Below are 27,843 nucleotides of genomic sequence, written 5' to 3' on the forward strand. Positions count from 1 at the left end.
CACTGGAACACAGCAGGTGACCTGGTGTGGTTAAATACCACAAGGGACACACACACATTGTCTCTCTCTCTCTCTCTCTCTCAGAAAGAAACACTCTATTATTATTTTCATGCTTTTAAAATCTTTCATTGGAAGGTACCTTCGTCCATGCCATTCAGGATTTCATTCAGCTCGTCTTCAGTGTATTCGCAGAAATGCTCCTTCCAGCTGTCGCCGTTCTCGCTGCGCAGGACCACCAGCTCCCTTTCCTTTCCTCGGAGGGCGGCAAAGTGGGGGATCTCCACGATCACAGGCCTGACACAGCAACGCAGACAGTTAGTATCCACAGGCGCCAACCAACAGTTAGACAAGCACCTCTACTCTGTCTGTTGCAAAGTGACCTGGAATTCTACTCTTTTTGGGGACGGGGACATAGTGGGCCATCCTCCAGGGCCCTTGGGCTAGCAGATGGTCACATAGTAGCACTCCACCTCAGGGGCACCGGTCCTCAGATACATGCTGCTACCTTAAGCCAAATGATGTTTCCCTGTGAGTGCATGTGGCATTCTGGAACTTCTCCTTTGATAAATGCAAGGTTAACACATTTAACCAAATGAAATGTGCATGCATATCTGTGATGTATGTCAATCTCCTAAACACATCTTCTACAAGGTGCAGAATGACAAAATGGCTTACGAGGGAGAATGGCTCAGAGGCTGCATGTTTCAATGTGTCGTAAATGAGGAGATGGGAGGAAGGGAGACCATTTGTGCTAATGAGCCATGCACTCATGGATTTTGCTTGTATTTTCTCCATCCAAGGAAACAATAGGCATGTGGATACAGTATGGGCGCTTCAGCACACAGACCAGTTGTGTCCAATGCCTATTATACTCAGGACCCAGAACATGCACCCTCCTACAATTCATTCTCAGAATATAGAGATTTTTGAGTCCAGGTTGCTTTGATACAGACTCCAAACTCATCATAACAACACCGTAACTAGCACATAGTACAACTAGGCAGATCTCATGCTTTAAACAAAAAAAATGAAGGTCACAGCACTTGAAGGGAAAAAGATATAAAAACATCACTCCAAAATAAAAGTCACATACCACAAGGGTCAGAAATGGTCCACTAAAGATAGGTCATACAGAGTTTAAATCATAGAGAGGGACATGTCATGGGCACAATGACAAAAAAGAGAAATCATATTGCAGAAGAAGGAGAAGAATGGGGGGCCAGCAGCCATCAATTTGTTTTAAGTCACTCCTACCCAAGGAATTTGGTTCCAGGAGGCCCCAGCTGAAGGATGCGGCTGACCAAACTTTCTCCCTCATTAAGTGGGGGAGGAGCCGTTGGCAGGTGAAGTTTACTGAGTATATCCAAAGCAGCAGTGAAAGAAAGAACATAGGTAAGCTTCAGGTGTTGTTTACCACAGAACCCCAGCATCACCAGCTGATCCTCAGGGTGAACTGTGGGTTCACACTGCGTTTGGTTCTGTCCCCTCCATTGGTCACAAAGAGCATGGTGCCAGCACCTAGAGTGGACAATGGAGGCAAGTCTGTGCAGGGAGGGCACAGGGCTGTCAGGGCTGTCCCTAGTTAGGTTCACCGCCAGGGCACTAGCCAAAAAAGACAAAAAAAAAAAAAATGCTCCACAGGAAAGACAAAGCTGTTTGGAACATAACAAAAACTCTGCTCTGTCCAGAGGCCAGATGTTTTCATGGATATTCCCAATGGAATGGAAGATCATTAAAATGCCTAGAACTACCTGGGCAGGAGGGCAAAGGGTCTGGTATGGAACATGACAAGAATGCTTGGGGATTCCTCCAACCATAAAGGCATTTTCTGATTAACCCAGAACTTCACGGGCTTCTTCTAAAGCTCTGATCTGCCTGAGACTAGGACATGAGAGGTGGTTTCTATAATCAAGAAATGCCAACACACTCCTTTTTTGGGTGTGAGAGTAATTTGGAGCAATCCGTGAACTGTTTGCTCTAAATTACAGGCTTTAGAACATTCCCTGAGTTCTAAAGTGAGAAGCCCTCTCCCCAGTATGACATTAACAATGCAAAAGAGTTCATGATTAATAAGATTTTCTCCCAGATTTTCAAGCATTCAGACTTCTTATGACAAGACTTAAATACAATTGATTTGTTTCAAAATGATTTGAAACTTGTACCCCTCCAAAGCTTCAACCTTTTGTCAGTTTTGGTGGCAAGCTATTCAATTCTTGACACATGGAGATGCTACTTCACAGAACAGCAGCCATACAAACAAACGAAAGAAGTGGTGATTTCTGCTCAAAATTGCCAAAATGAGCCTGGCAGAAGTTAGTCTTGATGTTTTCGTCTTAAACAAACTGTGACTACACAGACAGCCAGTATAATTTTAAAGCTCAAGGTAGCAATTTTGATAACAGAAAAACAAATTACATAGACTAAGTTTTAAAATATCCTATAAAGGTAACACTGCCCTCCAAAATGAAGAACATGATTCTGTTTCCTAATTACATGAGACTTGAAACTTATGTTTGGAATAGAGCAGTGATTTTTTTTCTTTATATTTTGCTACTTAAGTTTCAGAAGAGAAAAAAAAAAACCTACCATGGGCTACAATTTGGTAATTCACACTGGGAGTCTTGTAGCTACTATCACATTCAAGGGAAAGACTAATAACCTGAATGTTTAACTCATTCATGCCTTAATATAAGAGGTATGAAAGTGGGCCAAGTACTGAGGTGCTACTTATAAAATTTTAAAGTTTCATAGGCACCAAACTTCTTTCAAAAGTGTTTCACTTACCTTTTTCTATTCCACGCTAGAGATTTCATGTAGAGGACACAAGCTCATCGGTGACTAAGTGTGAGGCTTATCAGAGACTCTTACCCAAGGAACTGAGCACCAGAAGGTCCGACTTCGATCAGGCGACTGGCCAGGCCTTCTCCTTCCACCATTGGGGGCATTGTCGCCAGTCGATGGCGCTTGACCAGTCGGCAGGTGACTCGCGTGGGCGCTGTGCATTTCCGAGGTGGAATAATGATTCGAAGCCCGTTGTGTCTGCACCCTCGCATAGCACCACCTCGGGCATCCACCATAAAACTAACCAGGAAACTAAAAATTAAAATAGAAGATTAGACACATTTTGAAATATTCGAGCACATAAACACCTTGGAGAAGTTAATGTCTTTCCTAAGTGTCGTGTTCTCAAAATATCTCCTTTTTATTTAAGCACATGGTGGTAAAACACTTGTTTTCAAAAGTTATTTTATTCCAGTGTCATTATTTGTTAGTTATGTTGTTTACATTTTTGCACAATTTTCATGTGTTACTAAAGAAGGATTCTAATTTTTGTTCAAAATGTTGACTTTAAATCTGAAATGCAAACTAATATATCGAACTGATTTTTAAAGAAACTGGAAAATTACATAAAAATATTGATGCCTCCTTTTGTTATAAATACTAAAACTTCTGCTTTCTTGTATGTATGTCCTGAGTAATTCACATGTTGAAAGAATGCAAGGGTATATTAGAAAGACTAAATTAGTTTTAATAAATTAATTCAACTTGATGTTTCAAAGTTATTCCTTGTTCAGTTCATTTTAATGTAATCTATGACTTAATAAAAAATTCACAGGCCCGCTCCCAAGGTCAAATCCATGCCAATGTATCATCATCTTATCCAGGATGCAAATTTATTAACGGATTACATTCTAAAAGAAAAACAAAACAACTCAATGTTTTTAGGTAGCATGAATTTGATGGTTAAAAATGCATGTTTTCACTTTTTTAATAGAAATCTCTCTGCCATATTCTCACTGATTCAAAGAGGGGAGGGGTATTAGAAACAACCAGAGCACACTCAACCCTGTTTCTGAAGGGTCATTTCTAGAGTTAGGAACCCTGAGCTCATGTTGGAGGCAGATTTCTTCCCAGCATGAGTTTTCCCCAAATTATTATACACTGAATATAGCAAATCATAATTTAGAAATACAAAGGCATCTCTATTATTTTTGCTTTGTCTGCTAAGCTAATTGTTCTTGACAGAGAGAACTATAATATAAAGTGACTCAGTTTGCCTCAGTGTGGCAAGAGAAAAAGGTTGTTTGAACTTTGAAGCTAGTCCCTTTAGGATGGTCACATGTCAACTTAGTGTGAATTATTGTCACTGTGTTAGTTATAATACTCATGAGAATCTCTTAGACACTTTCTCAAGGAGCAAAAATTAAACAAGACAATCTGCTTGTTGCACACACACACAAAGATACATACAGTGTGCAGACTCTTACACAATTACACCACCTTCCCCATTTTCATTGCATTTGCAAGGTTGTTACATGAAAAGGACAGCAACATATAGATGTTTCCTGGGTTCACTTAGAACTTCAAAACACCTAGATATTGCCTTCAAAACAACAGAAAAAACATTTGAAACATGTTTCATCACAGTTAGTTGCAGGATAGAAGCACAATACATTTATGTTATTTTTAGACAAGTGAAGAAAAATATCTTAGCATTCTCTCCACAGCAGAACACAGATCTCATTAAGCATGCTGTCAAACAGAAACCCTGTTGCTAGTTATGAAACGCGGGTGCGAAGGAGCCCAGGATGCCTGTCTGAAGCATGTCATGCAGTATGAGACCGTGGAAGAGCACCCCAGCACCCACATGCAGGAGCCAGGCCAGGCCTGCCATTCAGCCCCTGTTCAGGGGGTCTGAGTGTTCAGGGAGGGCTGAGTACGATCAATAATTCAGGACCTAAGTGTTGATGTTTCTGATCTTATCAAAACACAATGAGGAAATGCTGGCTCTTTTCTTATTACTGATCTTTGATTTCTTTAAAAAATTTCTTTTTTATTTGACTTTTAAATGTATGGCTGCTCAAAAGAATAAAAGAACTGGCAAAAATTCCAGATGAATATAAAGGTTTCCTTTTTATTATTCTTGAGTATGGTATTTACATTGATTTTCACTAAAAAGTAGAAAAAAAGCTTAAGTTTCAACTGTTTTCAAATTCATTACAATATTTGACACATTGATAATTAAAGTTAATACTTCCTCTCTTTCTAGAAATCTTTTGATTACTATCACCATGGGTAAACAGAAAAGGGACTAAAATAAGTAAGGAATTATTACAATGTATCTGCTTAATCTTGAATAGTATCTATACATTTTGGAGGCATTTAAGAAATTTCCACACTTATGTGCTACCATATTTTCACTGTATTTAGTTCAGTGACAGCTCATAGCCTGCACAGTACCAATTCTCCATCTAGAAGAAGGTAAGTTCTTGTGGTCCAGTCTCTAAAGAATGAGCTGAAGTGGCTATATTCTTAACAGTAGCAATGTTTAAGTAAGTCCACATTAGATTCCTCTGATTTTGTGTCACTGGAACCTTCTTTCTATTCTATTTGATTTATGATTTCCATTTCCATATCCCTTTTCATGTAACCATTGCTACTGACCTACTCTGAGCCAATGCCCCATTAGAAACTGAAGGTACAGAAAGAAATACAGAAAGAACAGTAGCTGCTGCCAGGAAGCTCATCATCTAAGCCCATGTGTAATGTGTTTCATCATTTTCTGGTCAATGAGATATAACCTATAAGAGGATATGACCTATAAGGGCCACCTAAGAGCCAAATGGCAAGTTTTCCTCATTTCCTCCTGTGTCCCCTAGTGCCTAGCACAGAGTGCAAGGAAGACATAGAAGGTAGTCAACAAATAATTTCTGAGTAAATGAGTGAATGCAAGAGCGAAAAGGCAAGTTATGAGAAGTTGTATATATTTATGTCTAACAGAGAAGGCCAATGTAAGAGGCAATTTAAATCCTGGGTCTCTGGGCAATTACACTCAGAATGCTTTCAAATCACTACACTGAGAAGCAGCCACGCTGGTGGAAACCACTATTGTTAACTTTAAATCACCTGCCACAGGGTTATTTCTGCTCCAAAATGAGAGACTTGGTATATTTATTTCCCTTGATAGAGGATTAGTAGAAAATGGGAGTAAGTAAACACCAAGAGCTTGAATCTAACAAAATAAGTAATTTAATTAGGAGTAAAAATTGTATGGAGAAGGACCAAAATAGAGAAATCAAACTAAAAGAACTCACAGATGGAAGCTGCTAGTAGATAAATTTACCTGTAAGTATCTCCTTGTCACTATGGACCAGGAAAGTAATATTTCAGTATTGTGCCAGATGTAACTCATATTGGAAAAATCAAGTGGCAATATGCACAATTCAGGGGAAAATTAAATTTCTAAAAAAATAAGCCTTCATGTTATTATTGAGTAACTAATGTGACACAGACCAACAGAAAACAATTTCTTGTGAGGAAATTTTCTTTAGAAGAAGAGAGAAGAGAAAAGAAAGTGAAATAGAAAGAAGTCAAGAAAAATGATAGGATCAGAAGCCATGAAAGAACTAAGTATTAATAGTGAAAGTAAATGAAAATGTTATAAGTCAACCAGGAAAATATTCTAAACAAGTCAGACTCAAATAATGTAACTGCCAAGCAAACTAAAAAAAAAAAAAAAAAAAGCTAAGCTCATGAAATTGCAGGCTAAAAGAAGCTTTTTTCTTTAACTAAGACTAAATAGGAAAAATAATGACTCAAATTTATTTCTAGGTGCTGATGAAAAGTCTATTGGTAAAGGTCAATATGCTAATCAATTAATCCCAAAAGTGTATAACATAAAACTGGATATTGAACATTTTCATAAAATACAGCCACTCTCTTTGGGTAGGTAGGAGAATTAGGTGATAGTGATTCTGGAATGTATAAAACAACTAGGAAAAGCAAATTGAGAGAGGTGATTTACTTGTACATACCACAGGAAAAGGAGGAAGATTGGAAGGTATGAACCATGAAACAAGTCAGTTCACATATTAGAGCTGACCAAACAAAACTGATATTCTCATGTTTTGGAGAGATTAAAAATGGGACATGATAATGCCTGCAAACATTTGGAGAACAGAAGAATGAAAATAAAAGCATGTGATGAAATATGTATTAGAAGATGTTATATGCATTGAAGTTCAGATCTGCAGGCTGTGAGGTTTAGGATGGAAATGAGGGACAGTCCCATGACTGGCTGGGTTGTGGTGAGAATAAAATGTGTGAGTAAAGCACATAGAATTCAATAACTGCTTGTTTCCATCATCTATTTTCCTATAGCCAGAGGGTTTTGTGTATTTTGAAGGTCTTAAAAATTGTAACCACTTAAAACTAGGAAAACTAACATTTAATTAGGAACCTACAATGAACCTGGATCTGGGCTAGGCAGTCTAATGGGTATGATAGTTTTTAATAGTTTATGAAATATGCTACTAAGTAAGGTATGAAAATACTGTTATCACAGAGCACAGGATAAGGTACCATATTCTTTCCTGGGCATAGGTTTATCTCTGTCATAAATTATTTCTGTAACCACAGGCAAGTCACTTAACATTTTTAAGTTTTAGTTTTCTCATCTTTAAAATGAGAGACTTCAGTGAAAGACGCCTTCCACAGTTAAAATGCTATGTTCAGTTTACGGTTAGCTAGGTTAGAAAGCCTACTGAAATGGTCCATTTCAAACGTTCTGGAAGAATTCCTGATCTGAGATAAACTATTGTTACTCCAAGAAACCTGTAGTATTTTTGCTCTAGGGTTACAACGTGTTTTGCTGAAAATGTGTAACACACCTCACTAGACACTGATGATAGTATCAGGTCACTTTCAGCTTTATTGAATTATCTAACTCTCTAAATGAAATTCAGCAGTCATGCAAAGTAGAAATTCTTATTGAAGGTGTCTAAATTGTGAGATATAATGTTATCACAATTTAAAAAGAATTAAAGCAAAAGCAACCCTCTATTATTATGCAGATGACTTGCCTACAAATAACAATTTGATTAGCTGAATAGATACATGCCTCAGAAAAGCAACAGAAAACAAAGGTTTGGTCTTTTGAGGACTATGTCCTCCACCCCAAATTTACTGGTACTTAATTTTACTTTTAATTCACCCAGGACCGTGGGATGAGGACAGGGAAGAGAATGCAGCATTCAGTTAGTTACTGGGTGAAAGAACTGGGGATAAAATCTTCAGGGTGCTTCAGTGATCCACATGTACATAGCAAGAGGGCCTCCGATTAAATTTCATTGCTAAGGAAAAGTGAGAAAATTATACCAGGAGCTCTCTCTTCTCCAGAATCCCCTCGGTCTCTCCCTAATTCTCCAATTTCCATAAATTGAAAAGTTGATGAAAATGGTCTTGAAAAAGGTGGTTCAAATTTGTAAAAAATCACACTCCAAATTATTTATTAGTCCCTATATTCCTCTATAAAAAGATAACATTTAGTGGGTATTTGAGAAAAGGCAAAAGGATGGATATAATACTTTTCAAAAATGGAAATACAAAAGTTTTTTTTGTAGCTTGATATATCATTGACTATAGAATAAAAGCACCATAGTCAGCAGTCTGAAAGGAGCCTCTAAAAATAACTTTACTTAAGTAACATAGAATAACCACTATTTTTAGAATGCTGATTAGAGTCATTCTATAGCACAATTACTAAAATATCAAAAGGTTGCCCTTAAAGGAGTACTAGCAAGGAAACAGATTATTAACAAATCTTCAGCCTTTCATTCACCTAGAATATGGTCAGATAAGACAAAGGAAAGGAAAAAATACTAAATGCCATTTAAAATCATAACCTTTAATAAAACTTTAAAATAGCGCAACCAATTTGCCTAATTGAGGTGAGCATTTTTTAGTTCTATGTAGCACTTTTGCTCACAAAAGAAGCTGTGATGTGAAGACCTGTGACCGAGACAGGTAGTTCATATTCATCTGGCACAGCCCCATCTTATTTCCACCAACATTAAATATAGCCCCCTTTCACTTCCCAGAGAGGAAAAGTGAGCAATGCCCACAATCTGGAGACCAGAACCTTGGTATCTCTTTGGCTAGGTATCTTCCACACTAAAGCATCCTGAGGTGGGTGTATCCAGAAGGAGGTGGTGACGGGGTAGGGAAGGAATAGGCAACATGTTCAGAGAAGGAATTATGTAGAAGTTCACCTGCTGTTGTCACGATCAAGATATGGAGAGGTGCGGCTGCAACAGAATAGATACTTTAGCACAGAGAAGGAATGGATAAAGTGAAATATAAAGAATGAAATCAGAAGTGACTTTCAACTGAAATATATATAATTCATACACCAATATAATATTCATTGGAGAAGAGGTTGGAGATTCAAATGGAGCATAGCTCTTTGCAAATGCTGAGAGAAGAACAAAATATGGGGGCTTTGTAGGTATTCCTGGCTAGAAAACTGGGTATGTCATCAAATCCCTGGATTTGTAGCCTGATTCAACACTGGCTTGTGGAGACATTTGAAAAAGTCTAAGTAACCAAGAACCTGCAAAATATGAAGGGGTATTATAATGAAAAACAAGAAGTCTTTGAATTGCTGGACACAGTTTTGACTCGAAAGCTTTTCATTCATATTTCTAATAATTTTTAAATGATGAAAAGGGGTCATTTAAAGTGTACTTCAATGACAGAGAGCAGCATAAACTGTAAGGCAGAGTAAGTAGTATTAATTACTAGTAGGTAACAAAAAGCTATGAAAACACAGTCCTAGCACTTCTTTCAAGACCTCATTTCTTGCTTTGGGGATTGTGATCTTCCTCACTGGATCTAATGTCCAATCCCATTCTGCAGTCGTACCCCTCACCTTTCTCTATCTATGGGTCTACTCTTCCTTCAAACCCTCATAAGCTTTCATATGTCTCCCCTGTGTTTTTAGCACCCGATGGCATATAAAAGCATGTTTAATAGGTCAGAAATCCAATCTTGTAAAAACAGTTGCTTTGCTACTTATAAAACAGTTTTCTTTATCGAAACAAACTGCTTTTAGGTACCTAAAAGAACCTTAGAGTGTTAGGAAATATATGAACAACAAAAATTAAGTGCTAGGACTTAAACATTATTGTTATCAAGTGAGCAACAGATGACTTCTTTGCCAAAGAGTCCATTGTTTGAACAAATATCTTCAATATATCTTGAATGGAATTTATTTTTACTGTAGTGTAGGGCTCACAGCAAAACTGTCTTCAACATTTTTGTTTGTTTGTTTGTTTTGTTTGTTTTTTGGTACGAGGATCGAATTCAGGTCCTTGCGTTTGCCAGGCAGATGTGGTGCCACTGAGCTACATCCCTGGCCCTCAACATGTTTTTTTGTTTGTTTGTTTGTTTTTGGTACAGGGGGTTGAACTCGGAACCTTGCACTTGTGAAGCAGGTGGCTGAACAATTGAGCTAAATCCCAGGCCCCTCAATATGATCTTTCTGAGACATACATTCTTAAAATATTACCTTCTTAGGGATTTGAGTTCTGAGGAATTTTGAGTTTTTTAGGGATTTGATTATCTTGTAGTGCAATATCATGATAGAACTTGGCTGTCAAAATTACAAAATTATAAAAGTAAAGACTTTTGGAACAGCAATACTGAAAGTCAGTTATAAAATTAGCTTTTGGTAGGAATTTGTCTTACATCTGCTAATTCATCACAAAATGAAGGAGAATCATAAAATTAAAACTCCTGCTCTAGCTTATGTTGGTTTGTTCATGACTGGAGGTGCTGGAAATAAGTGTTGGTTAGATTCATTGTGAATCAGTAAGGGAACTCTTTAAAGAGCAATAAAAATATTACCGTCAGTCTTTCCTTTGTCAAATATTGGCTGGATCTATTGGCCACTGGAGAGTTTTCAATAGTTAGACCCATTCTCCTTTCTCCCATTCTCCCACTGTCATGGCCATTAGTGTTTAAGAACATGGAGTAGCATTGAAAGAAACCTGTGAACACTAATTACTGGTAAAGACTACATTTTTTGTTAATCTAAAATAACTTTACTAAATTTAATACAACATAATGCACACAAACCGGAGCCATATGCATAAAAAGATAAGTATTATTCTCTATCAAAAAATAATTTTTCCTCACATTTTGGGCCAATTATTAAGTTACTTAAGAATTCATCCAGGGCCAGGGATTTAGCTCAGTGGCACCGAGCCTGCCTGGCAAGTGCAAGGTCCTGAGTTCAATTCCCAGTACCAGAAAAAAAAAAAGAATTCATTCAATTAATTAAAAACAAAAATCAGTTCCTTGAGAAAGCTACTACTCAGGAGCCTGGTATATAGTGAATAAATTTACATGAAATCGTCATTACCTGATATGATATTATAAAAGTTATTCATACACCTTAATATCATGGAACCCTTCAAATATCACAACACAGAATCAATGAGTTTTCATGGATAATTAACCATCTCTTTAGAACCAACTGCAGCACTGCATTTATTCAAATATTATAGAGACATTAATAGATGGTAAATTACCTAATAAAAATAATAAGTCAACTGTTAGTATTATAGGTCATGTTAGTATTACCATTCAGAGGGTTCAGAATACATTATGCTTAACTCATCTCCAATTTGTAAAAAAACTGGAATATGTGTATTAAATATGAAAGGCTATGATCGAATGACTCGTTATTTTTTTTAGGCCAGTGCTAATTATTTTAAAGGCATCAAATCTTTAGAACTCTCCTGTGGAATCAATAGCACAACTCTCATCGCACCGAAACTCTATAGAGATTTTATGTCACTTTGCTGCACTATCACATACTGAGAGTCAGAGTCAGGATCTGGATTCTGATTCTCCTGATACCAAAGCATACTTTTTCTTTTTTGGTACTGGGGATCGAACTCGGGGCCTTGTGCTTTCGAGGAAGTCGGGCAGAATCACTGAGCCAAATCCCCGGCCCTCAAAGCATACTCTTAACCACATGCTTCTGTCTATTTCACAGATCAACTTCCAACTTCAAACAACGAGATAATAAGTGCATTTCTTACAGGTAGGAGCTATATCTGGGCTATTTTCCTCGGCAGCCGGCTTAATGTCTGGAACTATACACAAATATGTCCACAAATGTATAAGGAGTAACTACATAAGGGAAAGGAGAGACAAAGAACATTTGAGGGAACTCAGTATACATTGATTATTGTCTCTCCACTAATCAAGACTTTATTGGGCAAAGTTTTTCCATTCTAATAATTTATATAATCAGGATGCGGAAAATACTAATGTCAGGGGCTGGGGATTTAGCTCAGTGGTTCCACCACCTGCCTTGTAAACGTAAGATCCTGAGTTCAATCCCTGGCACCAAAAACAAAAAAAAAGAAAAGAAAATACTAATGTCAGGGCCCTGACAACTGAGATTCAGCTATAACTGGTCTGGGATAAAGCATGGGCATTAGAATATTTTATGGCTCCCAGCCAATCCTAATGTACAGGCAGCACTGAGAATTCCTCGGAGTCAGTGATAAGTGACTGAAACTGATAGAAAAAATTAGTTTATTGGAGACTATGGTTTTTAGAGATCTTTAAGTGGTTAATCTTTAACAATTGGATGCTCTTGGTTCATTATAAGAAAGCCACCACTGTTACATAATTACGTACAGATATTATGTAGTTTGGTAGAATTGTTACAGATATTGATGTACTTAAACTGAGTATTTACTGCCCTCAGTAATTTAAGACGTTCTTTAAGAATTCCTTTAAGGGTAGATATAAGTGATTTATTTGGAAAGTCAACAACATTGACTCTTTAAAATGTAGCTAATAATAGTCAATTATATTTACCCTAAATAATCTCTTTCATTTTAGAAGGTGGCTAGGGAATTAAAATACTTCCTTGAGTTCCAGATTCTCATCTATTTTCCTTCAATCTTCCAGGTCCAGGACTCTTTTCCTTCTTACTTATCACTGTTGAAAAACGTAGTAGCAGATTGCAACCTTATGGGTTTTAATAATACATAACTGTGAGATTTTAATTATCTCTTTTTTTTTTTGGTACGGGGGCTCGAACCCGGGTTCTTGCACTTGCGAGGCAGGCAGCAGAACCACTGAGCTAAATCTCCGGCCCCTAATTATCTCATTTTATACTTCAAATGTGTAAGTAAATTTGGATGAAGCTTATTTTTAAAATTTTCCCTGAACAACTCTTGAATCAAAAATTATCTTTCTTTAACAAGGAAAATAGTATGACTTTTCAATAACTACATAACTAAATTATATGTTCTATGGCAGTGGTAACGAACCTATGGCATATATGTTATTTGGTTTTCTTGTAAGACAAAAGATGTTACTATATGAGTTTTCTTTTTTAAACTAAAACCTTACTATTCAGGTTTAATTGCAGTGTTGGCACTTTGTAATAAATAAATGGGTTTTGGATTGCAGTTTGGGCGCTCATGTCTAGAAGGCACTGTTCTGTGGCATTTATTTAGTAGAAAATTAGATTAAGAAAAGTGTAACTAAATTATCTAGGAAACTCTCCTAAAAGGAGACTATTTTATCAAAACAAAAGGAAGAAAGAGTCAACTACTACTCAAAATATTTCCATAAGTTGGATAGAGTTTGGAATAATAATTAAAACCAAAGTATTCCATTTTGTTAGGTAAAATATGGGTAGGGCTTTAAAAGAAATAACTAAATAAAAAAATATAGTGATATATATATATTTAGGATGTCACTATATTATTGAAACTACTAAAATGTAAAGAAAAAAACAACTGGAATGATGCTACAATTTAAAACTCCTTAAGGAATTTATATTATACAGAACTGAATTCTCACACATTAAGATCAACCCTAAGTGTGTTTGAAAATATGGGTCCCAGTCTCACAGCTTCATGAATTAATAAATAGGCAGAGCTGCTTATGGTACATGCTCTCCGGATGACTTCAAGAAGACTCTAAGCAGACAACTGAGGAGCTCACTTCAAACCTCCCTTTTTATTTACTACTTCAAAAAGGATATGAACTCATTTACATATTTGTTTGATTCCAACTTTGGCAAATATTATTTTTCATGCATTAAAATGGGAAGAAACCAGTTAATCTTAGCAAATAGAAATTTTCTAGAAAGCATCTGATTCAGCCCCTCTTTTTAAGATGTCTTAAGGATGGCAAATGAACAGTTAAGGAGGCCATCAGTAGATTCTAGTTAGTTAGCAAGCTCTCTGATGCATTTCTACTAGTTATTTAAAAACAATAGTCAAGTTTCTGTGCTGAATTCAACCCTTTTTGCTATTTTATTTCAGTAGATAGAGTCCATGTTGGAAAAAACAATATTATTTACCAGTTTGATCGAAGGTCACCTCCACTAGCCATCAGCTAAAGCTACAGGACAAAGCTGTTATTTTCACTCCCATCTCCTTGTACCTCTTGATCTGGATACATAATATTGACTTACTCACCCTGAATGAATAGGGCTGGAAGAAAGAGCCACGTTGTCCAAGTTCTCAGTGCCCCAGCTGAGACGATAAGAATTTCTTTCTGCCTCCTTGGCTAGAGTTGATACCTAAACACAAAGAACATTGGATTTAAGTTTAAAAAAAAACCAAAACACAACTTTGGTTCAAGTAAACTATAATACAATCTAAAAAATACCATCACAAGAAGGTGGTATTTCCCAGAAATTTTTTCACTTAAAAAGTATAAGACTAAAGCATTTCAAACTAATGTTTTATAATTCATTCCTTTCATAATTCCTATATACCAGGGATTGAACCTTATTCATTTTCACACAAAGCTACATGCCCAGCCCTCTTTTTACTTTTTATTTTGATACAGGGTTTCACTAATTTACTAAATTGCCCATGCTGTGCTCAAGCTTGCCAGGACTCCCAGAGTGCTGGGATTACAGACATGCATCACCATGACCAGCCTGCATTCCTTTTTAAATTATATCATTAATATAAGATCATTCTAGTATAATTGTCTTTGAAGAGAGTAGGTGTCCATCTATTTCCTTATATCCAATCTATCAAAAGTAATTTTTAAAATCATACCTAAAATAAAAACATTCCAGAGTATCTTTTAAGCCTTTTTAATAACTAACAATTTTAAATACTGAAAGATAATTTTAACCTGTTCCATTATCTTATACCATAAATACATCTTCTTTTTCCTTTAATAGAAATTCACTTTAAAAATACAAAATCCTTATATAAAATCTCTACAGAATTTAGTACACCTGGAAAAAAAGAAGCACCATATTATTTTAGAAAAAGTTCTCACTGAAAAACCTAGTGAACATTTTTCATGTTTTAGGAAACCTTCAAATCTCTTATCCTAACTTGTCCACTGAATTAAGGATTTCTTTATTAGATTAAAAGTTTTCTCAGGACATTTTCCACATCAGAAAATGTATAAGAAGCTGAAAGGGAAGAAGTTACATACCTGGTGACTGGGGATGACAATGGCATCGTCCACCATGGCGCTGTCTCTCAGGTAGGATGTATGGCTCAGGGTGTGAGACCTGTCAGAACTGAAGGACCGGAGGCTGGTAGGGTGGCAGGAGGCCATGGCCATATACCAACAGTGGAGGAGGGTTGGAAGGGTGAATGATGAGCAGAGCGGGGAATGAGAAAAGCGAGCTATTAGCGACTGTGCAACTTCCAGGGGACACAGAGCTCCTGCTGCCCTACATCCCGGTCCAGCAGCTAAGCTCACACCTCTTTTGAATGGTTCCTGACACTCAATGGCCAGGGCACAAGGGAATCCAGGAGTTAAAATGTAATACTCCTAATCTGATTCATTTTCTTCCCAGAAATGTGTGCAAGCAGCAAGTGCCATTTACTTACTGCTAAAATAAGAAATTCACACAGGAAATAATTCCAGGATCGATGGCTTAAGTCTGGGTTCAGTGTTAATCTCTATGCAACTGAGGAAAATATCAGTGGGGAAGAAGACAGCACTCAGAGAGAAGCACAAAATGAAAGTGCAGGTTTCCTTTTCACTCATTATTTTCCATTGTCCCTCCTGCCTCTTTCTCTTCCTCTCTGGATGGTGGTGGATGACTCAGTGCTGGGGCGCTCCCCTGGAAGGTACAGCTTGGGACAGATGGGGGCCAGAGGCATGCTTCCTGAGGAAGGGAAGTTCCTCTTGTTTGTTTCTGGTTTGACTCTGACGATACTATTTCAAAGGAGGACACTGTCCCCTTTGCATGTCCTGTGTGTGCTCAGTGAAGCACCAGAGTGCTGGTTGCTGTGGGGATGAGATGCGACAGCACAAGAAGTGGTTTCTAAGCACCAGCCTGCACACAGCCACACTCGCCAGCACAAAGACAAACTGCCAGTGGACACTGACCAACACAGAGGCTTGCCTTCAAAGTGGGATTTTGGCCTTCCTAATAAATGTTTAACATTTTTCATAAATCTGAATTTCAAAGTTCTGAATTGCATACTCTTATGTAATGGATAAAACTTGATCTTTGCATAATGCAATTTCATTCCTTCTCAATCATTTCATACAAATGAGAGACAGATTGATAGGGTATATTTTATATATATTTATCCAAGATTGAAAGATCTGCATTCAAAATACTAGCCTACAGTCCTGGAGGCAGGGGGGATACACAATCTTTCATAATATTGATAGAAGCACTTTCATTTGCTTTTAGCTGGTAGGTATTTGGCCAGTGAAGTCCTATAGAATTCTGGACTAAATAGCAAGTTTATTAGTAAGTACTATTTTAATTTTGCAAACACAGCTAATTTTACTATCAACATTATGAGGCATCATAGCCAATTTCAATTGTTCTTGAGGAAATCATCACTTCAGAGATTATTCCTAGTAACTCAGGGCCTTTTCTGTCTTATTTTTCATGTAGGTCTACAAACCTTAATCTTAGAGAATAAATGACATGAATTGAGGGAGCTGATTATGTGACCCTAGGCACTTATATCTCCATAAGTCTGTGTGCTTGTGATAAAAGGAAATCTAAATGTAATTTGGTAATTCAGTCCTGCCACAGCCTGGGCAGAGGAGCCTGGATGCTTTAGTGCAGTGGTGAACCTATGGCATGCATGTTATTGTGCTTTTCTTTTAAGATAAAAATGTTAATTTATGAGTTGTTTTTTCTAAACCAAAACCTCAGTATTCAGTGTTAATTGCAGCATTGGCAGTTTATAATAAATGAGTGGGTTTTGGGTTGCAGTTTGGCACTCAGTCTCTAAGAGGTACGCCATCATTGCCTTAGTGACTTCCTCAACACAGGTAGGAGCCCTAGCAATTGCAGGCAACTTATGTTATAGCTGTTTTTCTAGTTGTGCAGCTGCCTTTTATACTGTCCTTCTTCAAAAGGCTGCAGCCCATGGGCCAGGGATTTAGCTCAGTGGTTCCAGTGCCTGCCTCTCAAGTGCAAGGTCTCAAGTTCGATCCCCAGTACCAAAAAAAAAAAAGCCTGCAGCCCATAGTGATCAATCTTGCTTCATATTGAATGTGAGGCAGGGGACAGAGGTTAAATTATTAGGTCTTTAATCTCATCAAAAACTTAATTGGCGGAATGCATCTTTTTTTTTCTTTACATAGAAAGGATTCACTTGGATATGTTTGTACCAGGAAGCACAAGATCAAAAGCTCTAATGTTCTTTATTCCTTTATTTTGTTTTGAATTTGGCCAAGGAAAGGAAGATAGTAGAGGGGCCAACCCCTTGAGGTGGTATGGCTTGTCTATAAGGTCAATCATGTCCTCCAATCTCATAGTTTCTGTTGAGCTTGGGTTTTTAATTATATAATCTCTATCCACAACTTTAGAATTCAAAGATTGAGATTATGGCTTTACACATTTAAAGGTGCTTGATATATATGAATTAGCAATATAAAAAAAGCAAAAAGCATTCTGGTGTATGACCAGAAATGCCTCCTTATAAGAAGTGGTGGGGCTGGGGATTTAGTTCAGTGGTTCTGCTGCCTGCTTTGCAAGCAAAAGGTCCCAAGTTCGATCCCTGGTACCAAAAACAAAACAAACAAACAAAAAAACACAAATACTTATTAAGAAGTGGAGGCTCTGTCATAAGGTAGAATTGACTGTTACATGAAGCACTAGATTAGTAGAAACACTGGTCTCAAAGAGTAAATGAAAATTTGTCTTGAATGGGAACAAACTGAACAGTAAATGAAGATATCCCAATAAACCTAGTGATGTGGTTGCTAGCACTGTAAATGTCTAAACTTTGAAAGAAGGCACTAGGTCATATTTGCCACTCTCAAGGAACAATAATGACTAGGTGGACACGTCTGTCTGTTCCAGGAATGTGGCACGAAAGAGCCCATTGGGCTATGAATGTACAGCAGCATTCTACAATTAGTGTCAGTGGCAAAGCAGGGTTTTTGAGATCTATCTACCTGATACTGTACCTGTTTTTGGTTTTGAACTGGGAGGGGTAGAGAGATACTGGTGTTATATTTTTGTCTTTCCTAAAACCCCAACAGGAAGAAATATAGAGGGAGGATAAAGTCAAGAAAGAAACAAAATAATATACAACCACAGAAAGGTGACTGGGGCAGAGAAGGAAAGATAGTAGGATATGCAGACATAGTTATAAAAATTGGACAGAGAGAGTGGGAAAATGAGTAAGTCAGAAATATATGTTTAGGTGTCTTTCTCTGTAGATTGTACTTTGGGTGACTGTTTACTGCCTTCTGAAATGCTATCTGGTTCTTTAATAAATGTTCATATTTTCTAATTTATTTTAAATCAGAGAGGCTCATTAAGGGACTTGAATTATTCCAGGCCTTTCTGCTGGTTATTATTTTCTCAGGAAGAATAATGTCTCCTCTGTCGGAATATTTTAACCATTTTATTTCATTCAAGTAGATTCCATAGCATCACAGGAAAAAGAGCAACTAGAAACCCGAAACATTTTGGGACAGGACTGCTGTTTCTTCATCAAGTCCGAGGGCACTTGTCCTTTCAGTACTTTTAGAACAACAGCTCCACAGAAGTGTCGATTTTCACTTGGTAAGCTAGGGGATTCTCAGCTCTAGGTGCCAACTGCTGTTCTGGATTCAATTTATACTTGTTACATTATGGAAAAATTGCTTTATGAACTATACTAGATAGTATGAAAGTATAAGTTCACTGAAAATTATGATAATTACTATTCTAGTAAACTGCAGCATTTATATATGGAGTTGCAAACTCTCGTGACCAAAAGAATATCCAAAAATTGTGTTAGTATTAATATATGTAGAAGCTTCTCTGGTTCATCGTTATTTGATATTTTATATTGAATTCTGACAGCATTTTAAATCAGTAAGCAATAATAAAATGGACACAAAATCCAACTGACCAGAAGTTGGTTTTGTTTTTGCTAAACGGACGTTAAATTGTATTTTTATTCTTCTGCACCTACATACATTTTAGGCATCAGAACCTTTCTCCTATCTTTTCCAACTATCCATAGAGTGGTCAGGGTGAGGGAAGCCAGGCTCCTATTTTGTCAACCACAAGGTGAACTGTCACAGTTAAAGTTGGGCCTGCTCATGTAGCCGATTTTCATTCTAGTAACAGATTCATCTCTTTTCTCTCAAATGGTTATTCAATTTAGTGAAAAAAATTCTAATTTGAGAATAAATCCATAATTCTAGAATATAAGCCTGCCAACAGACACACACAGACACATACACACACACACAGCAATGAGCAGGAAAATGTGGGTGTATCCAGGAAGGCCATGTCTTCATGCTGTGTAATACCTACCTGGGCATGGTACTATTGAGAGCATACCAAATAAAGAAATAATGAAAAGAAAAATAGTTACCAAAAGAGGGCCTTATATTGAATTGCTTATGCAAAATTAAAAAACAAAGAAAATCACGAAAAGGAGATGCAGTCTGTAGTTGTATTTTGGAGGTCATGTATAAATCTGGTACTCTAGAAATATACACATGGAGCAGAGAACCTGCCATGCCTCATTTGTTTCTTGTTCCCTTTATAAGTAGAAGTACATCAAGCATCTACCCTTGTTTTATATAAGGCATACTCTAAGTCCTTCAACTGAGTACTTTGAAAAAATGCAAAAGGGCTGAATCAGGAAATTTTTTCTTAATAAAAGTGACCACAATGAAAATAAAGGGTTTTTGAGTGACAGTAATATGCCTATTTGCAGATTATTATGAACACATGGAAAGCTATAAACCTTTCCTTCTATTGAAACTTGAGGTCCTTTAAGTATTTCAGGTTTTAAGGTCAAAATTTACGAATGAGTCAAAACTCAACACATGGAACACTGGTCCTCCCTTCTCCAGAGGGGCTCCGCCTTCTGTATCCTGGTTCCAAGAGCCACCCTTTAGCCATTGAGACCAGTGAGTCAGCTTAACCTCCTTCATTTTCAACCAACCTATAAAACCTATCTCCAAATCATTTCATCTCCTACATATGTCTTAAATTTTCCATTGCTGAATTTCTCTCCATGACTGCCACCAAGGTTCCAGCCCTCTGGTAACAACTGCCTCTCAGGTAGTCAATGCTACGAGCTCTAGCCCTTTACCAGCTCTCCGCTAAAGCTCATCCTTTGGCTCGCTGACAGTGGGAGTCCTCCGCCATGCAAATATGATTTGTCCCCCTTTGCAGGTTCACTCCAGCAACTCTGGCCTCCTCTGCTTCTCATACGTACTGCGGGCCTCTGCTCATGCCCTCCCCACCTTTCCTTGCCATCATTACCTATCACTCATTCTGGGTAGAGCCTTCTCTCCTCCTGGAAGCTCAAGCCTCAGGGTCCAGTGGCACCCTGTGGCCACTCTGTGACCACTCTCCTAGGATATAAAGTTAGCAGGCTAATTTGTGTCATGCTGGCATCCCCTGTACTTACCACAAAACTTGGCCCAAGATGCACTTGCTATATCCACACTGGATTGTTTTAAAAGGAGAGTGTAATTGGTGCTCAAAGAAAAAGCCTAAGAAAAGCTTGTTTCTAAAAAAATCCATTATCCATTTAAAATTGATGGCTCTTGAAAGTATTTACTTCTTAGATTATAAAAACACTGGACATTCATATAATAGTTTACAGTAGAGCCAATTTTAAAACTATACATATGAGAGTCCTGAATAGCAACAGACATTCCACTACCTGGATAGGCATATGCTTGACCTAAACGGATCCTTTAGAATAGTATATAAACCTCCCCAAATCTGCTAAAAACCGGGCTCATCCAGATTTTCCCCAGATTACTTCTTGTATCAAAGGTTTTTTATTCTTTTAATTTTTAATGAAATGCCAATTACAGGTAAAGTTTTCTTTTAAAGTTGTTTGATTTTAATTACTCTTCATAACATAGCTTTGTTTAAAGAAATCATGGTTCTAATAAAAAAAGGGAGGTTAAAAATGTCACAGATATCACTTAGTAAAAGCATGAATGGGCTGGGGACTTAGCTCAGTGGTTTCGCCGCCTGCTGCACAAGCGAGTTCGAACCCTAGTACCAGAAAAGAAAAAAAAAAGCATACATAAGGCAAAAGAGCCCTTTGAATCTGCCTAGAGAAAAAAAAGGCAGATAATCACACACATCATACAAGGTAGAGAGCTCTTATTTATCATACACTTATGTTTGAGTAGTTGTTTGATTTTACTAGGTTGTTTAATCTCTCCAGGCCTAAGTTTCCTGTTCTACAAAGTGGGCATTTCTGAAAGTTGTTAGACAGTTAAATAAGATAACATGCTAACTGCTGAGAGTGCTGAGGTGCTCATTAAGTGTTCAGTAATTGTGTCTACTCTTTTTTAACAATCATAAGAATGCATTGCATATATTTCTGGCAGACATGGAGTATAAGGTTTCCATGAATACCTGTCACTCCGTCCTCCCTCCAAGCTGTACCGCAGGTAATTCATGCCATCCAGGAACTGACTGCTGGGTAGTGAGTCATCGCCCAGTTCCTTGAGATCCTCAGGTCTAAGGTATTCTCCCCCATCACCGGTCATTGTGTCATCCCCTTGAAACAATCAGAAGATGAAAACGTTATTTGTAGAATGCAGCATCAGCTACAAAATATGCTTCAATTGTGAAATGCATCCGCAAGCAGCCTTGTTGTCAGTGAAACACAGCATACCAGGAGACACAGGACACACAGATGTCAGCAAAGTGCTAGAACTTAGACCAAACCAGGTCCATCTTCTATACACATCAAAAAGAAATAATCACCTGAATTGTTTTTCTTTTAACAGTTGTTAATTTGCTTTATTCGTTGTATTTTTATCCTGATAGTTGGTTGGCAGCTTATATTGTTTAACTTAATAATTAGTCCAATATGTAGGCTACTCGACTTCCATGGGTAGTTTCAACAGTTTTATACATTAACAATCTCTTCATGCAAAAGGCAACATGCTAAACAAGTCTAAGACAAATATGAGGTATTTTAAATGAAATTACAATATTTTATAAGATTAATCAAATGTACACGTTTAAGAAAGATCACTAGGATGAAGTGAAAAAAATTCTAAGATGAATTCCAAGAGTAGCTATACCAACACACAGGTGTAGTCTGGTTTAGGAATAAGCCTACATTATTTGCAGAGAGTTTTACCATCCGTTGGGAAGACTGAGTCATGCCTGCTTGTGAAAAAGTATTGGAAATGGTTGAATGCAGAATTTGTCACATAATACAGGCTGTATATTATGAATCTCTTGAGCAAGAAGCTAAAAAGATTATTTAAAAGCCAAATGTGCCCTTGTCTGCTCTCATTCTTCCATTCTCTTTATCCTTCCCTCAAGCTACTGCCCCACCCCATGAATCTGATATAGTTCAGCTTTGATTTCTGACACCAATTTCCAGTACTGCCCAAATTAGAGTCCAGTCCCTCCTCCGTGTCAAGTTGCTTTCAAATTTCAACTTGATTCACCTAATCTGCCGGTTCTTAATGCAATCTCTTAGTCGTCTGGATGGTCATAGGGAACAAAGGCAACTCAAATCAGCTTTTGTTTCTCAGTTCTTCAAAATTCCTCAAAACTCCTTAATACAATAGGGACTGCATTTCAAATTTTCTTATTCCACCCATTTTTCCCTCTTGTCATTTCTTCTTGGTAGGAAGCAGAAAGTTTATAATGGTTAAGGAAATAAAAGAGGGGAGAGGAAGAGAACAGAATGAAGAGCTCCAATCTGAAGCAACAAAGTACACCCTTGTAGTTGTATCTTGCAGAATATGCAAGCAAACCACATGATCCTGGCCTTCTGTCTTATGTGTATAAAATCTTGATAAAAGACAGAAAGGAAGTCATTTGCAAAGTACATTTTAAATCAACTATATCAATTTTGGCCACTCTGGTGAAAGTAAAGGCATAAATTTAAAACCCCTGATTATACTGAATTCACAAGACAGTGAATGACCTTTGCATTCTCTCTCATTCCTTGCATTTTGATGGTTTTGTTATGATGACTGCTACCTAACAGACCTATTATGTTCACTGTTATTAAAAGTGAGGCTTCAGAATTTTAAAGACAATTATGGTGGTCTTTAGGTATACATCATGATGGCTTGATTAAGTCTCAGAAATGTCCCAAAGAAGTAAAATTCCTAGTGCTGGTATTGATGTCCAAATACTAATTTAATATTGTCATTAGCTGGAGTGGCATCTGTCTGAGAACTGATGTTGCTGGTGTCCTACAAAATTTCTCTCCATACATTTACGTATAAGGCATATTATTCAGTATTAAAAATCAGCAATGAGAGATGGAGAGTAGAATCTACAGAAATGAGTACAAAGATTAAAAAAAAGTTTGGGAAGACATTTACCCAAGTTGGTTCACCTCTAGGAAATTCTTCATACAACTCAAAGCTTTACAAGTTTTTAATGTGACCCCCAAATAAGACATTATTGATCTTAACTCCTTTGAAAGGTGAGGAAATTTCTGCAATCCATCCCTGCCACTAGAGCCTCATCCTCCATCCTCTCTCAAATACCTGTATACCAGGTCTTGGTCTGCACCATTCCCTCCCCTCTCAAAGACTCTGAGGAGTCTTTCCCTTTCCGCAGATAAAAGATCACCCTTACTGCCATCTTTGAAAGACAGTAATTTCTTCCCCTAATAATTAGACCTTCTTTATTTCACATCCTGATGCCTCTTCCTTTCATAGTTGAGTCTATTAAAGATGTTTGCTAATTTTAATAATCAATCAGGGGCCAAAAGGTGACTTTTTCTTTGAAAAAACAAGTCTCTTTAATTCTTCTGACATACCTCTAACTCTTTGAGTGTTTCTTCTCAGCCTTCACATGTCTTGTATGTTGGTATTTCCATCTGACCCTTCTTCCAATGTCCCATAGTATCATGCATTATTAAGACTTTGGAACTCCTTAGATACTATCTATACACAAATCTGCATCCATTGCAGACCTTTCTCCAAACTCCACATCCATATTTTAATTGTCTTAGACTGCTGCATCTGAATTTCCCTTAGAAACGCGTTTCCTCATCTGAAAAAAATCCGGCAGTGGGTCCACAGTGGCTGTCACAGGGACACTTTGGGCATTAAGTGAGACAATGCACCTGACACAGCAGACATTCAGTAAATGCTTTCTCTTCCCTTAGATATGTTTCCCTCCACTTTCTTCCCCATACATTCTTTCTGTGCACCACTGCTGGATTACTCTTTGTAAAAGCAGGTTTAATTGTTTCAATCATTAATTGAAATCTTAAATTCCTCCAGACTATTCAGCTAAGAATTCAAACAGTTCACAGTTAAATGCCATGTTTTTTACACATCAAACCAAATGACTGGATTATTCTGCCACCCTGTGTCACTCTTGTATTTTCCTATCTTGGGATCTTCACACTGTCCCTTCTCCACTTCCTAAAACCTGGGTCACCCTCTTATTAATGTCTCATCTTTTGTGGGACTGCATAACTTTGTAATTATAAAACTCCCCTAGCCCCAATTGTGATTGAATGTGAGTTAATGGTTAAAGATGCTTGTTAGTTCTGGGACACAAGATAAAGTCTGTAACAAACATAAAGTTCCTAAGTGAATTACCCATCTCCTTGTTTGTCCGAAACCGATGTTCCAGACACAGCTATCTATAAGACAATCTGCAAAAATCTTTTGACCATCAACATTTTTTCTCTTTTCTGTAAGTTCTGCTTGCTAACTTCCCCTGCAACCCCCTACAAAAACAGCCTCGGACTCTGAGCCAGTTGCCTCCCTAAGCACTTTGCTTTGGGAGTGCCGTCTGGCCAGACTAATAAAGGTCTGTTTTACTTTCCAACTGGTCCGGTGTGTTCCTTCCCGGGTGTTCTTCGCTGCAGTCAGCTCCTCGGAGCGTTTGGTAAGGCCCTCGGTCTTACACTTTCAGCAAGTCCATGAGACACTACCAGGTTCTTATCGCCTGATCTTACCAAGTAGATACAAAGAACTGATGTCACAGTGCCCAAGAATAAATATTTTATACGTTATCACCCCATCCATGTTTCTCAAAGGCATCCCCCATACATTTATAGAGCTTTGTACATAGTAATGTTATACTGATTAATTGTTGATTGGCTTCATGGCAGGATAATACTGATAGCTTTAATGTATACCCAGTCAGCCTGAGAAGACATCTATATTTTACTGGAATACTCTTGCATCTCAGCACATTGGTTAAAATAGTAGATGGTGTAGAGAAAGCAGGAATTGGCTAATCCCTTCCAAACGCAGTGGCTATACAGCGTTCACACAACAACGGCAGGTTCCATGAAAATATTTTAACTGAACCAAATATTACAGGGCTGGCAATGTACTAATTCTTTGCATAAAAAATTATTTGCACAACTCAAAATATCCTTTATATAAAAACTATTCAACTTGGTTACTAGAAATAAAATGTTATTAAGTTTGGGCTATTTCTAAAAATGTCAAATTTCTCTTACCAAAAAAGACATTCTTGATCACTAGTCAGTATTCCTTTCCAATCAACTGTTCTTATCACTAGTAATTTTTTTAACATGTAACAACTTTAATTTAAAAGGTTATATAATGCTATAACCAGATCTCATTTTATGCAATAAAATGTCTGAGAGGAAGTTCTGAGAGGCTGTTTCATATTAATGAAATTTCTATAAATCCAATAATAAATGCTTTAAATGCGTTAGCTAATTGAATTCCTTAACAGTTATTTTGTAAATAAAGAGCTATTTTAAAGTTACTTAATCCCTAATTTAGCTGATTTATAAATTTAGATATTAATGTAACACATTTGCCTTAAAGCGGTTCCACATGTATTCTGGAAACTTCTTCTTATATGGAGACCTTTATAATACTCATTTTTCCCCTATATGTCAAATTTACCCTAAATAGTTTTAAAGGTTAATTTACCTTTTCCTAACTATCTTTAAAAACCAATTATAACAAATATATATATATATATATATATTCATTCTACTTAGTGTGTGCGTGGGTGCGTGTGTGTATGTTTAAGAGACAAGGTCTCTTGAACTACAGACGTGTGTCATCATGCCCAATTCTAATTTAATACATTTTTTATGACATCTAAACTGTGTCTTCATCACAGAAAGACAATATGAACTGAGGCAGTGTTAGTTATTAGCTTAGTAACTTATTAACATGCCCATAGTAGTTCAGTGTCAATTTAGCAGAGAATTATTTTTTGTCTAACTTTATACTCTATAGAAAGATATTAGTTTGGGGAAAATTTTGATACTGTGTTCATCAGATAAATTAATTATGTTAATAAGTCTTAATTATAGTTGCAAAATCATTAACATAAAGAATTTATGGCTTTAAACTTCCAGATTAACACATTCACAAATCCAAATGTATACATATACAATCCCACTCATATTACACATTCTATTTCAGAAGACACATTAGTATCAGGCACATAGATTTAAATACTAAGCAAGCTGTCTCTATGCAGGTAAAAAACACATAAAAGCAAACAAAAGCTTCACTCCAACAAGTTCCTCTAATAGTACCTGAATCGCTAAGTACTTCCCCATCAATAAAGTGGTCACCAAACTGTTTAAAGGCTGTTCAAATTACATGTGAAGATAAAAAAGATGGTTCCACAAAATCAAATATGGTGTGCATCCACGAATGCTGAACATTAGCTGGCAAATATTAGGACAGAACTCAAAATTGTAACACATAGTTGGAACTGCTGACTTTGGAAATACTTTTTCATTTACTCAAAATAATACATTGTTCTAACATTCTTTACTCATATCATAAACTCTTATACAAGTTGAGACAACTCAATCCTATTACCAATAGGTGATATAACAAATTGGTTCTAAATAAGAACATCTCAATGTAAGGGTTTACCTTAGGATTTTATGTTAAAGAACCTAAAACAATTACCTTTACTATTTCTCCATAAAAGCAATTAGTATTAGGCCTAGTGACATCTTTTATGGCAACAATTTTTCAAACATACACATTTTTCATACATATATATGGCACTAATTTTAATTGTGTGCATTTGATTAATAGTTACACTATAAAACTTGGTCATTTAAACACTGCTTTCTCGTTTTCTTAGTAACAGATTTTTTTATCCAAGTGAAATATCACATGGAAATTCAAAATATAAATGAAATAAAAGTCAACTACTCTGGCTGAAGTAGAGGGCCTGATCTCTAGCTCTTGTGTGATGCTTCATACCTGGGCCCAGGTAGCTCAGTTAAAAAAGCAGCCTTCTTCACCTTCAAAATCACTGAATTAGACAATTCTTTTTTATCCACTCTTAAACTACAGGCTGCATTTTTCCAACATAAAGAATTGCTTACCTATAAGAGGTAATCAAAATACATGGTGAATATTTAAATTGTAAAAAAATGTTACAGTAAAAGACACATTGCCACTAATCATTCTCAATACTCCTCCTGGCCTCGAACACACTTATTCCATCATTCTCTCCACTCTCTGGAGCAGTTCTGGATTCCTCTTTCACGAGTGTCTTTTTGTAATGCTATCAAATATTCAGTCACTACTGCTGCCTCATGCCATCCAAGGAAAAGCTAGGTTCAT

The 27,843-nt window shown here is 37.0% G+C and overlaps 1 protein-coding gene across 44 annotated transcripts in view; it reads right to left on the minus strand.

The window, feature by feature from the left end:
• The window catches only part of Ank2 (ankyrin 2), a 567,339-nt gene that overhangs the window by 47,867 nt on the left and 491,629 nt on the right, over positions 1–27,843 (minus strand). For 22 of the 44 annotated variants that reach the window (XM_087198843.1, XM_087198849.1, XM_087198848.1 and 19 more), the window contains 8 exons: positions 26,790–26,843; positions 21,671–21,815; positions 15,283–15,385; positions 14,298–14,401; positions 9,051–9,086; positions 2,869–3,093; positions 1,255–1,353; positions 140–294 (listed from right to left, as the gene is read on the minus strand). In XM_087198843.1, the coding sequence (XP_087054969.1) occupies positions 140–294; positions 1,255–1,353; positions 2,869–3,093; positions 9,051–9,086; positions 14,298–14,401; positions 15,283–15,385; positions 21,671–21,815; positions 26,790–26,843 (921 nt within the window). Of the gene's footprint in view, positions 1–139; positions 295–1,254; positions 1,354–2,868; positions 3,094–9,050; positions 9,087–14,297; positions 14,402–15,282; positions 15,386–19,588; positions 19,601–21,670; positions 21,816–26,789; positions 26,844–27,843 lie in introns of all 44 variants that reach the window. The other 22 variants (XM_087198839.1, XM_021246599.2, XM_087198828.1 and 19 more) reach the window with 11 other exon arrangements.

The sequence above is a fragment of the Heterocephalus glaber genome, unplaced genomic scaffold, assembly GCF_053883595.1.
Source record: "Heterocephalus glaber isolate CG9 unplaced genomic scaffold, H.glaber_assembly_v1.0 deba00001688, whole genome shotgun sequence".
NCBI lineage: Eukaryota > Metazoa > Chordata > Mammalia > Rodentia > Bathyergidae > Heterocephalus > Heterocephalus glaber.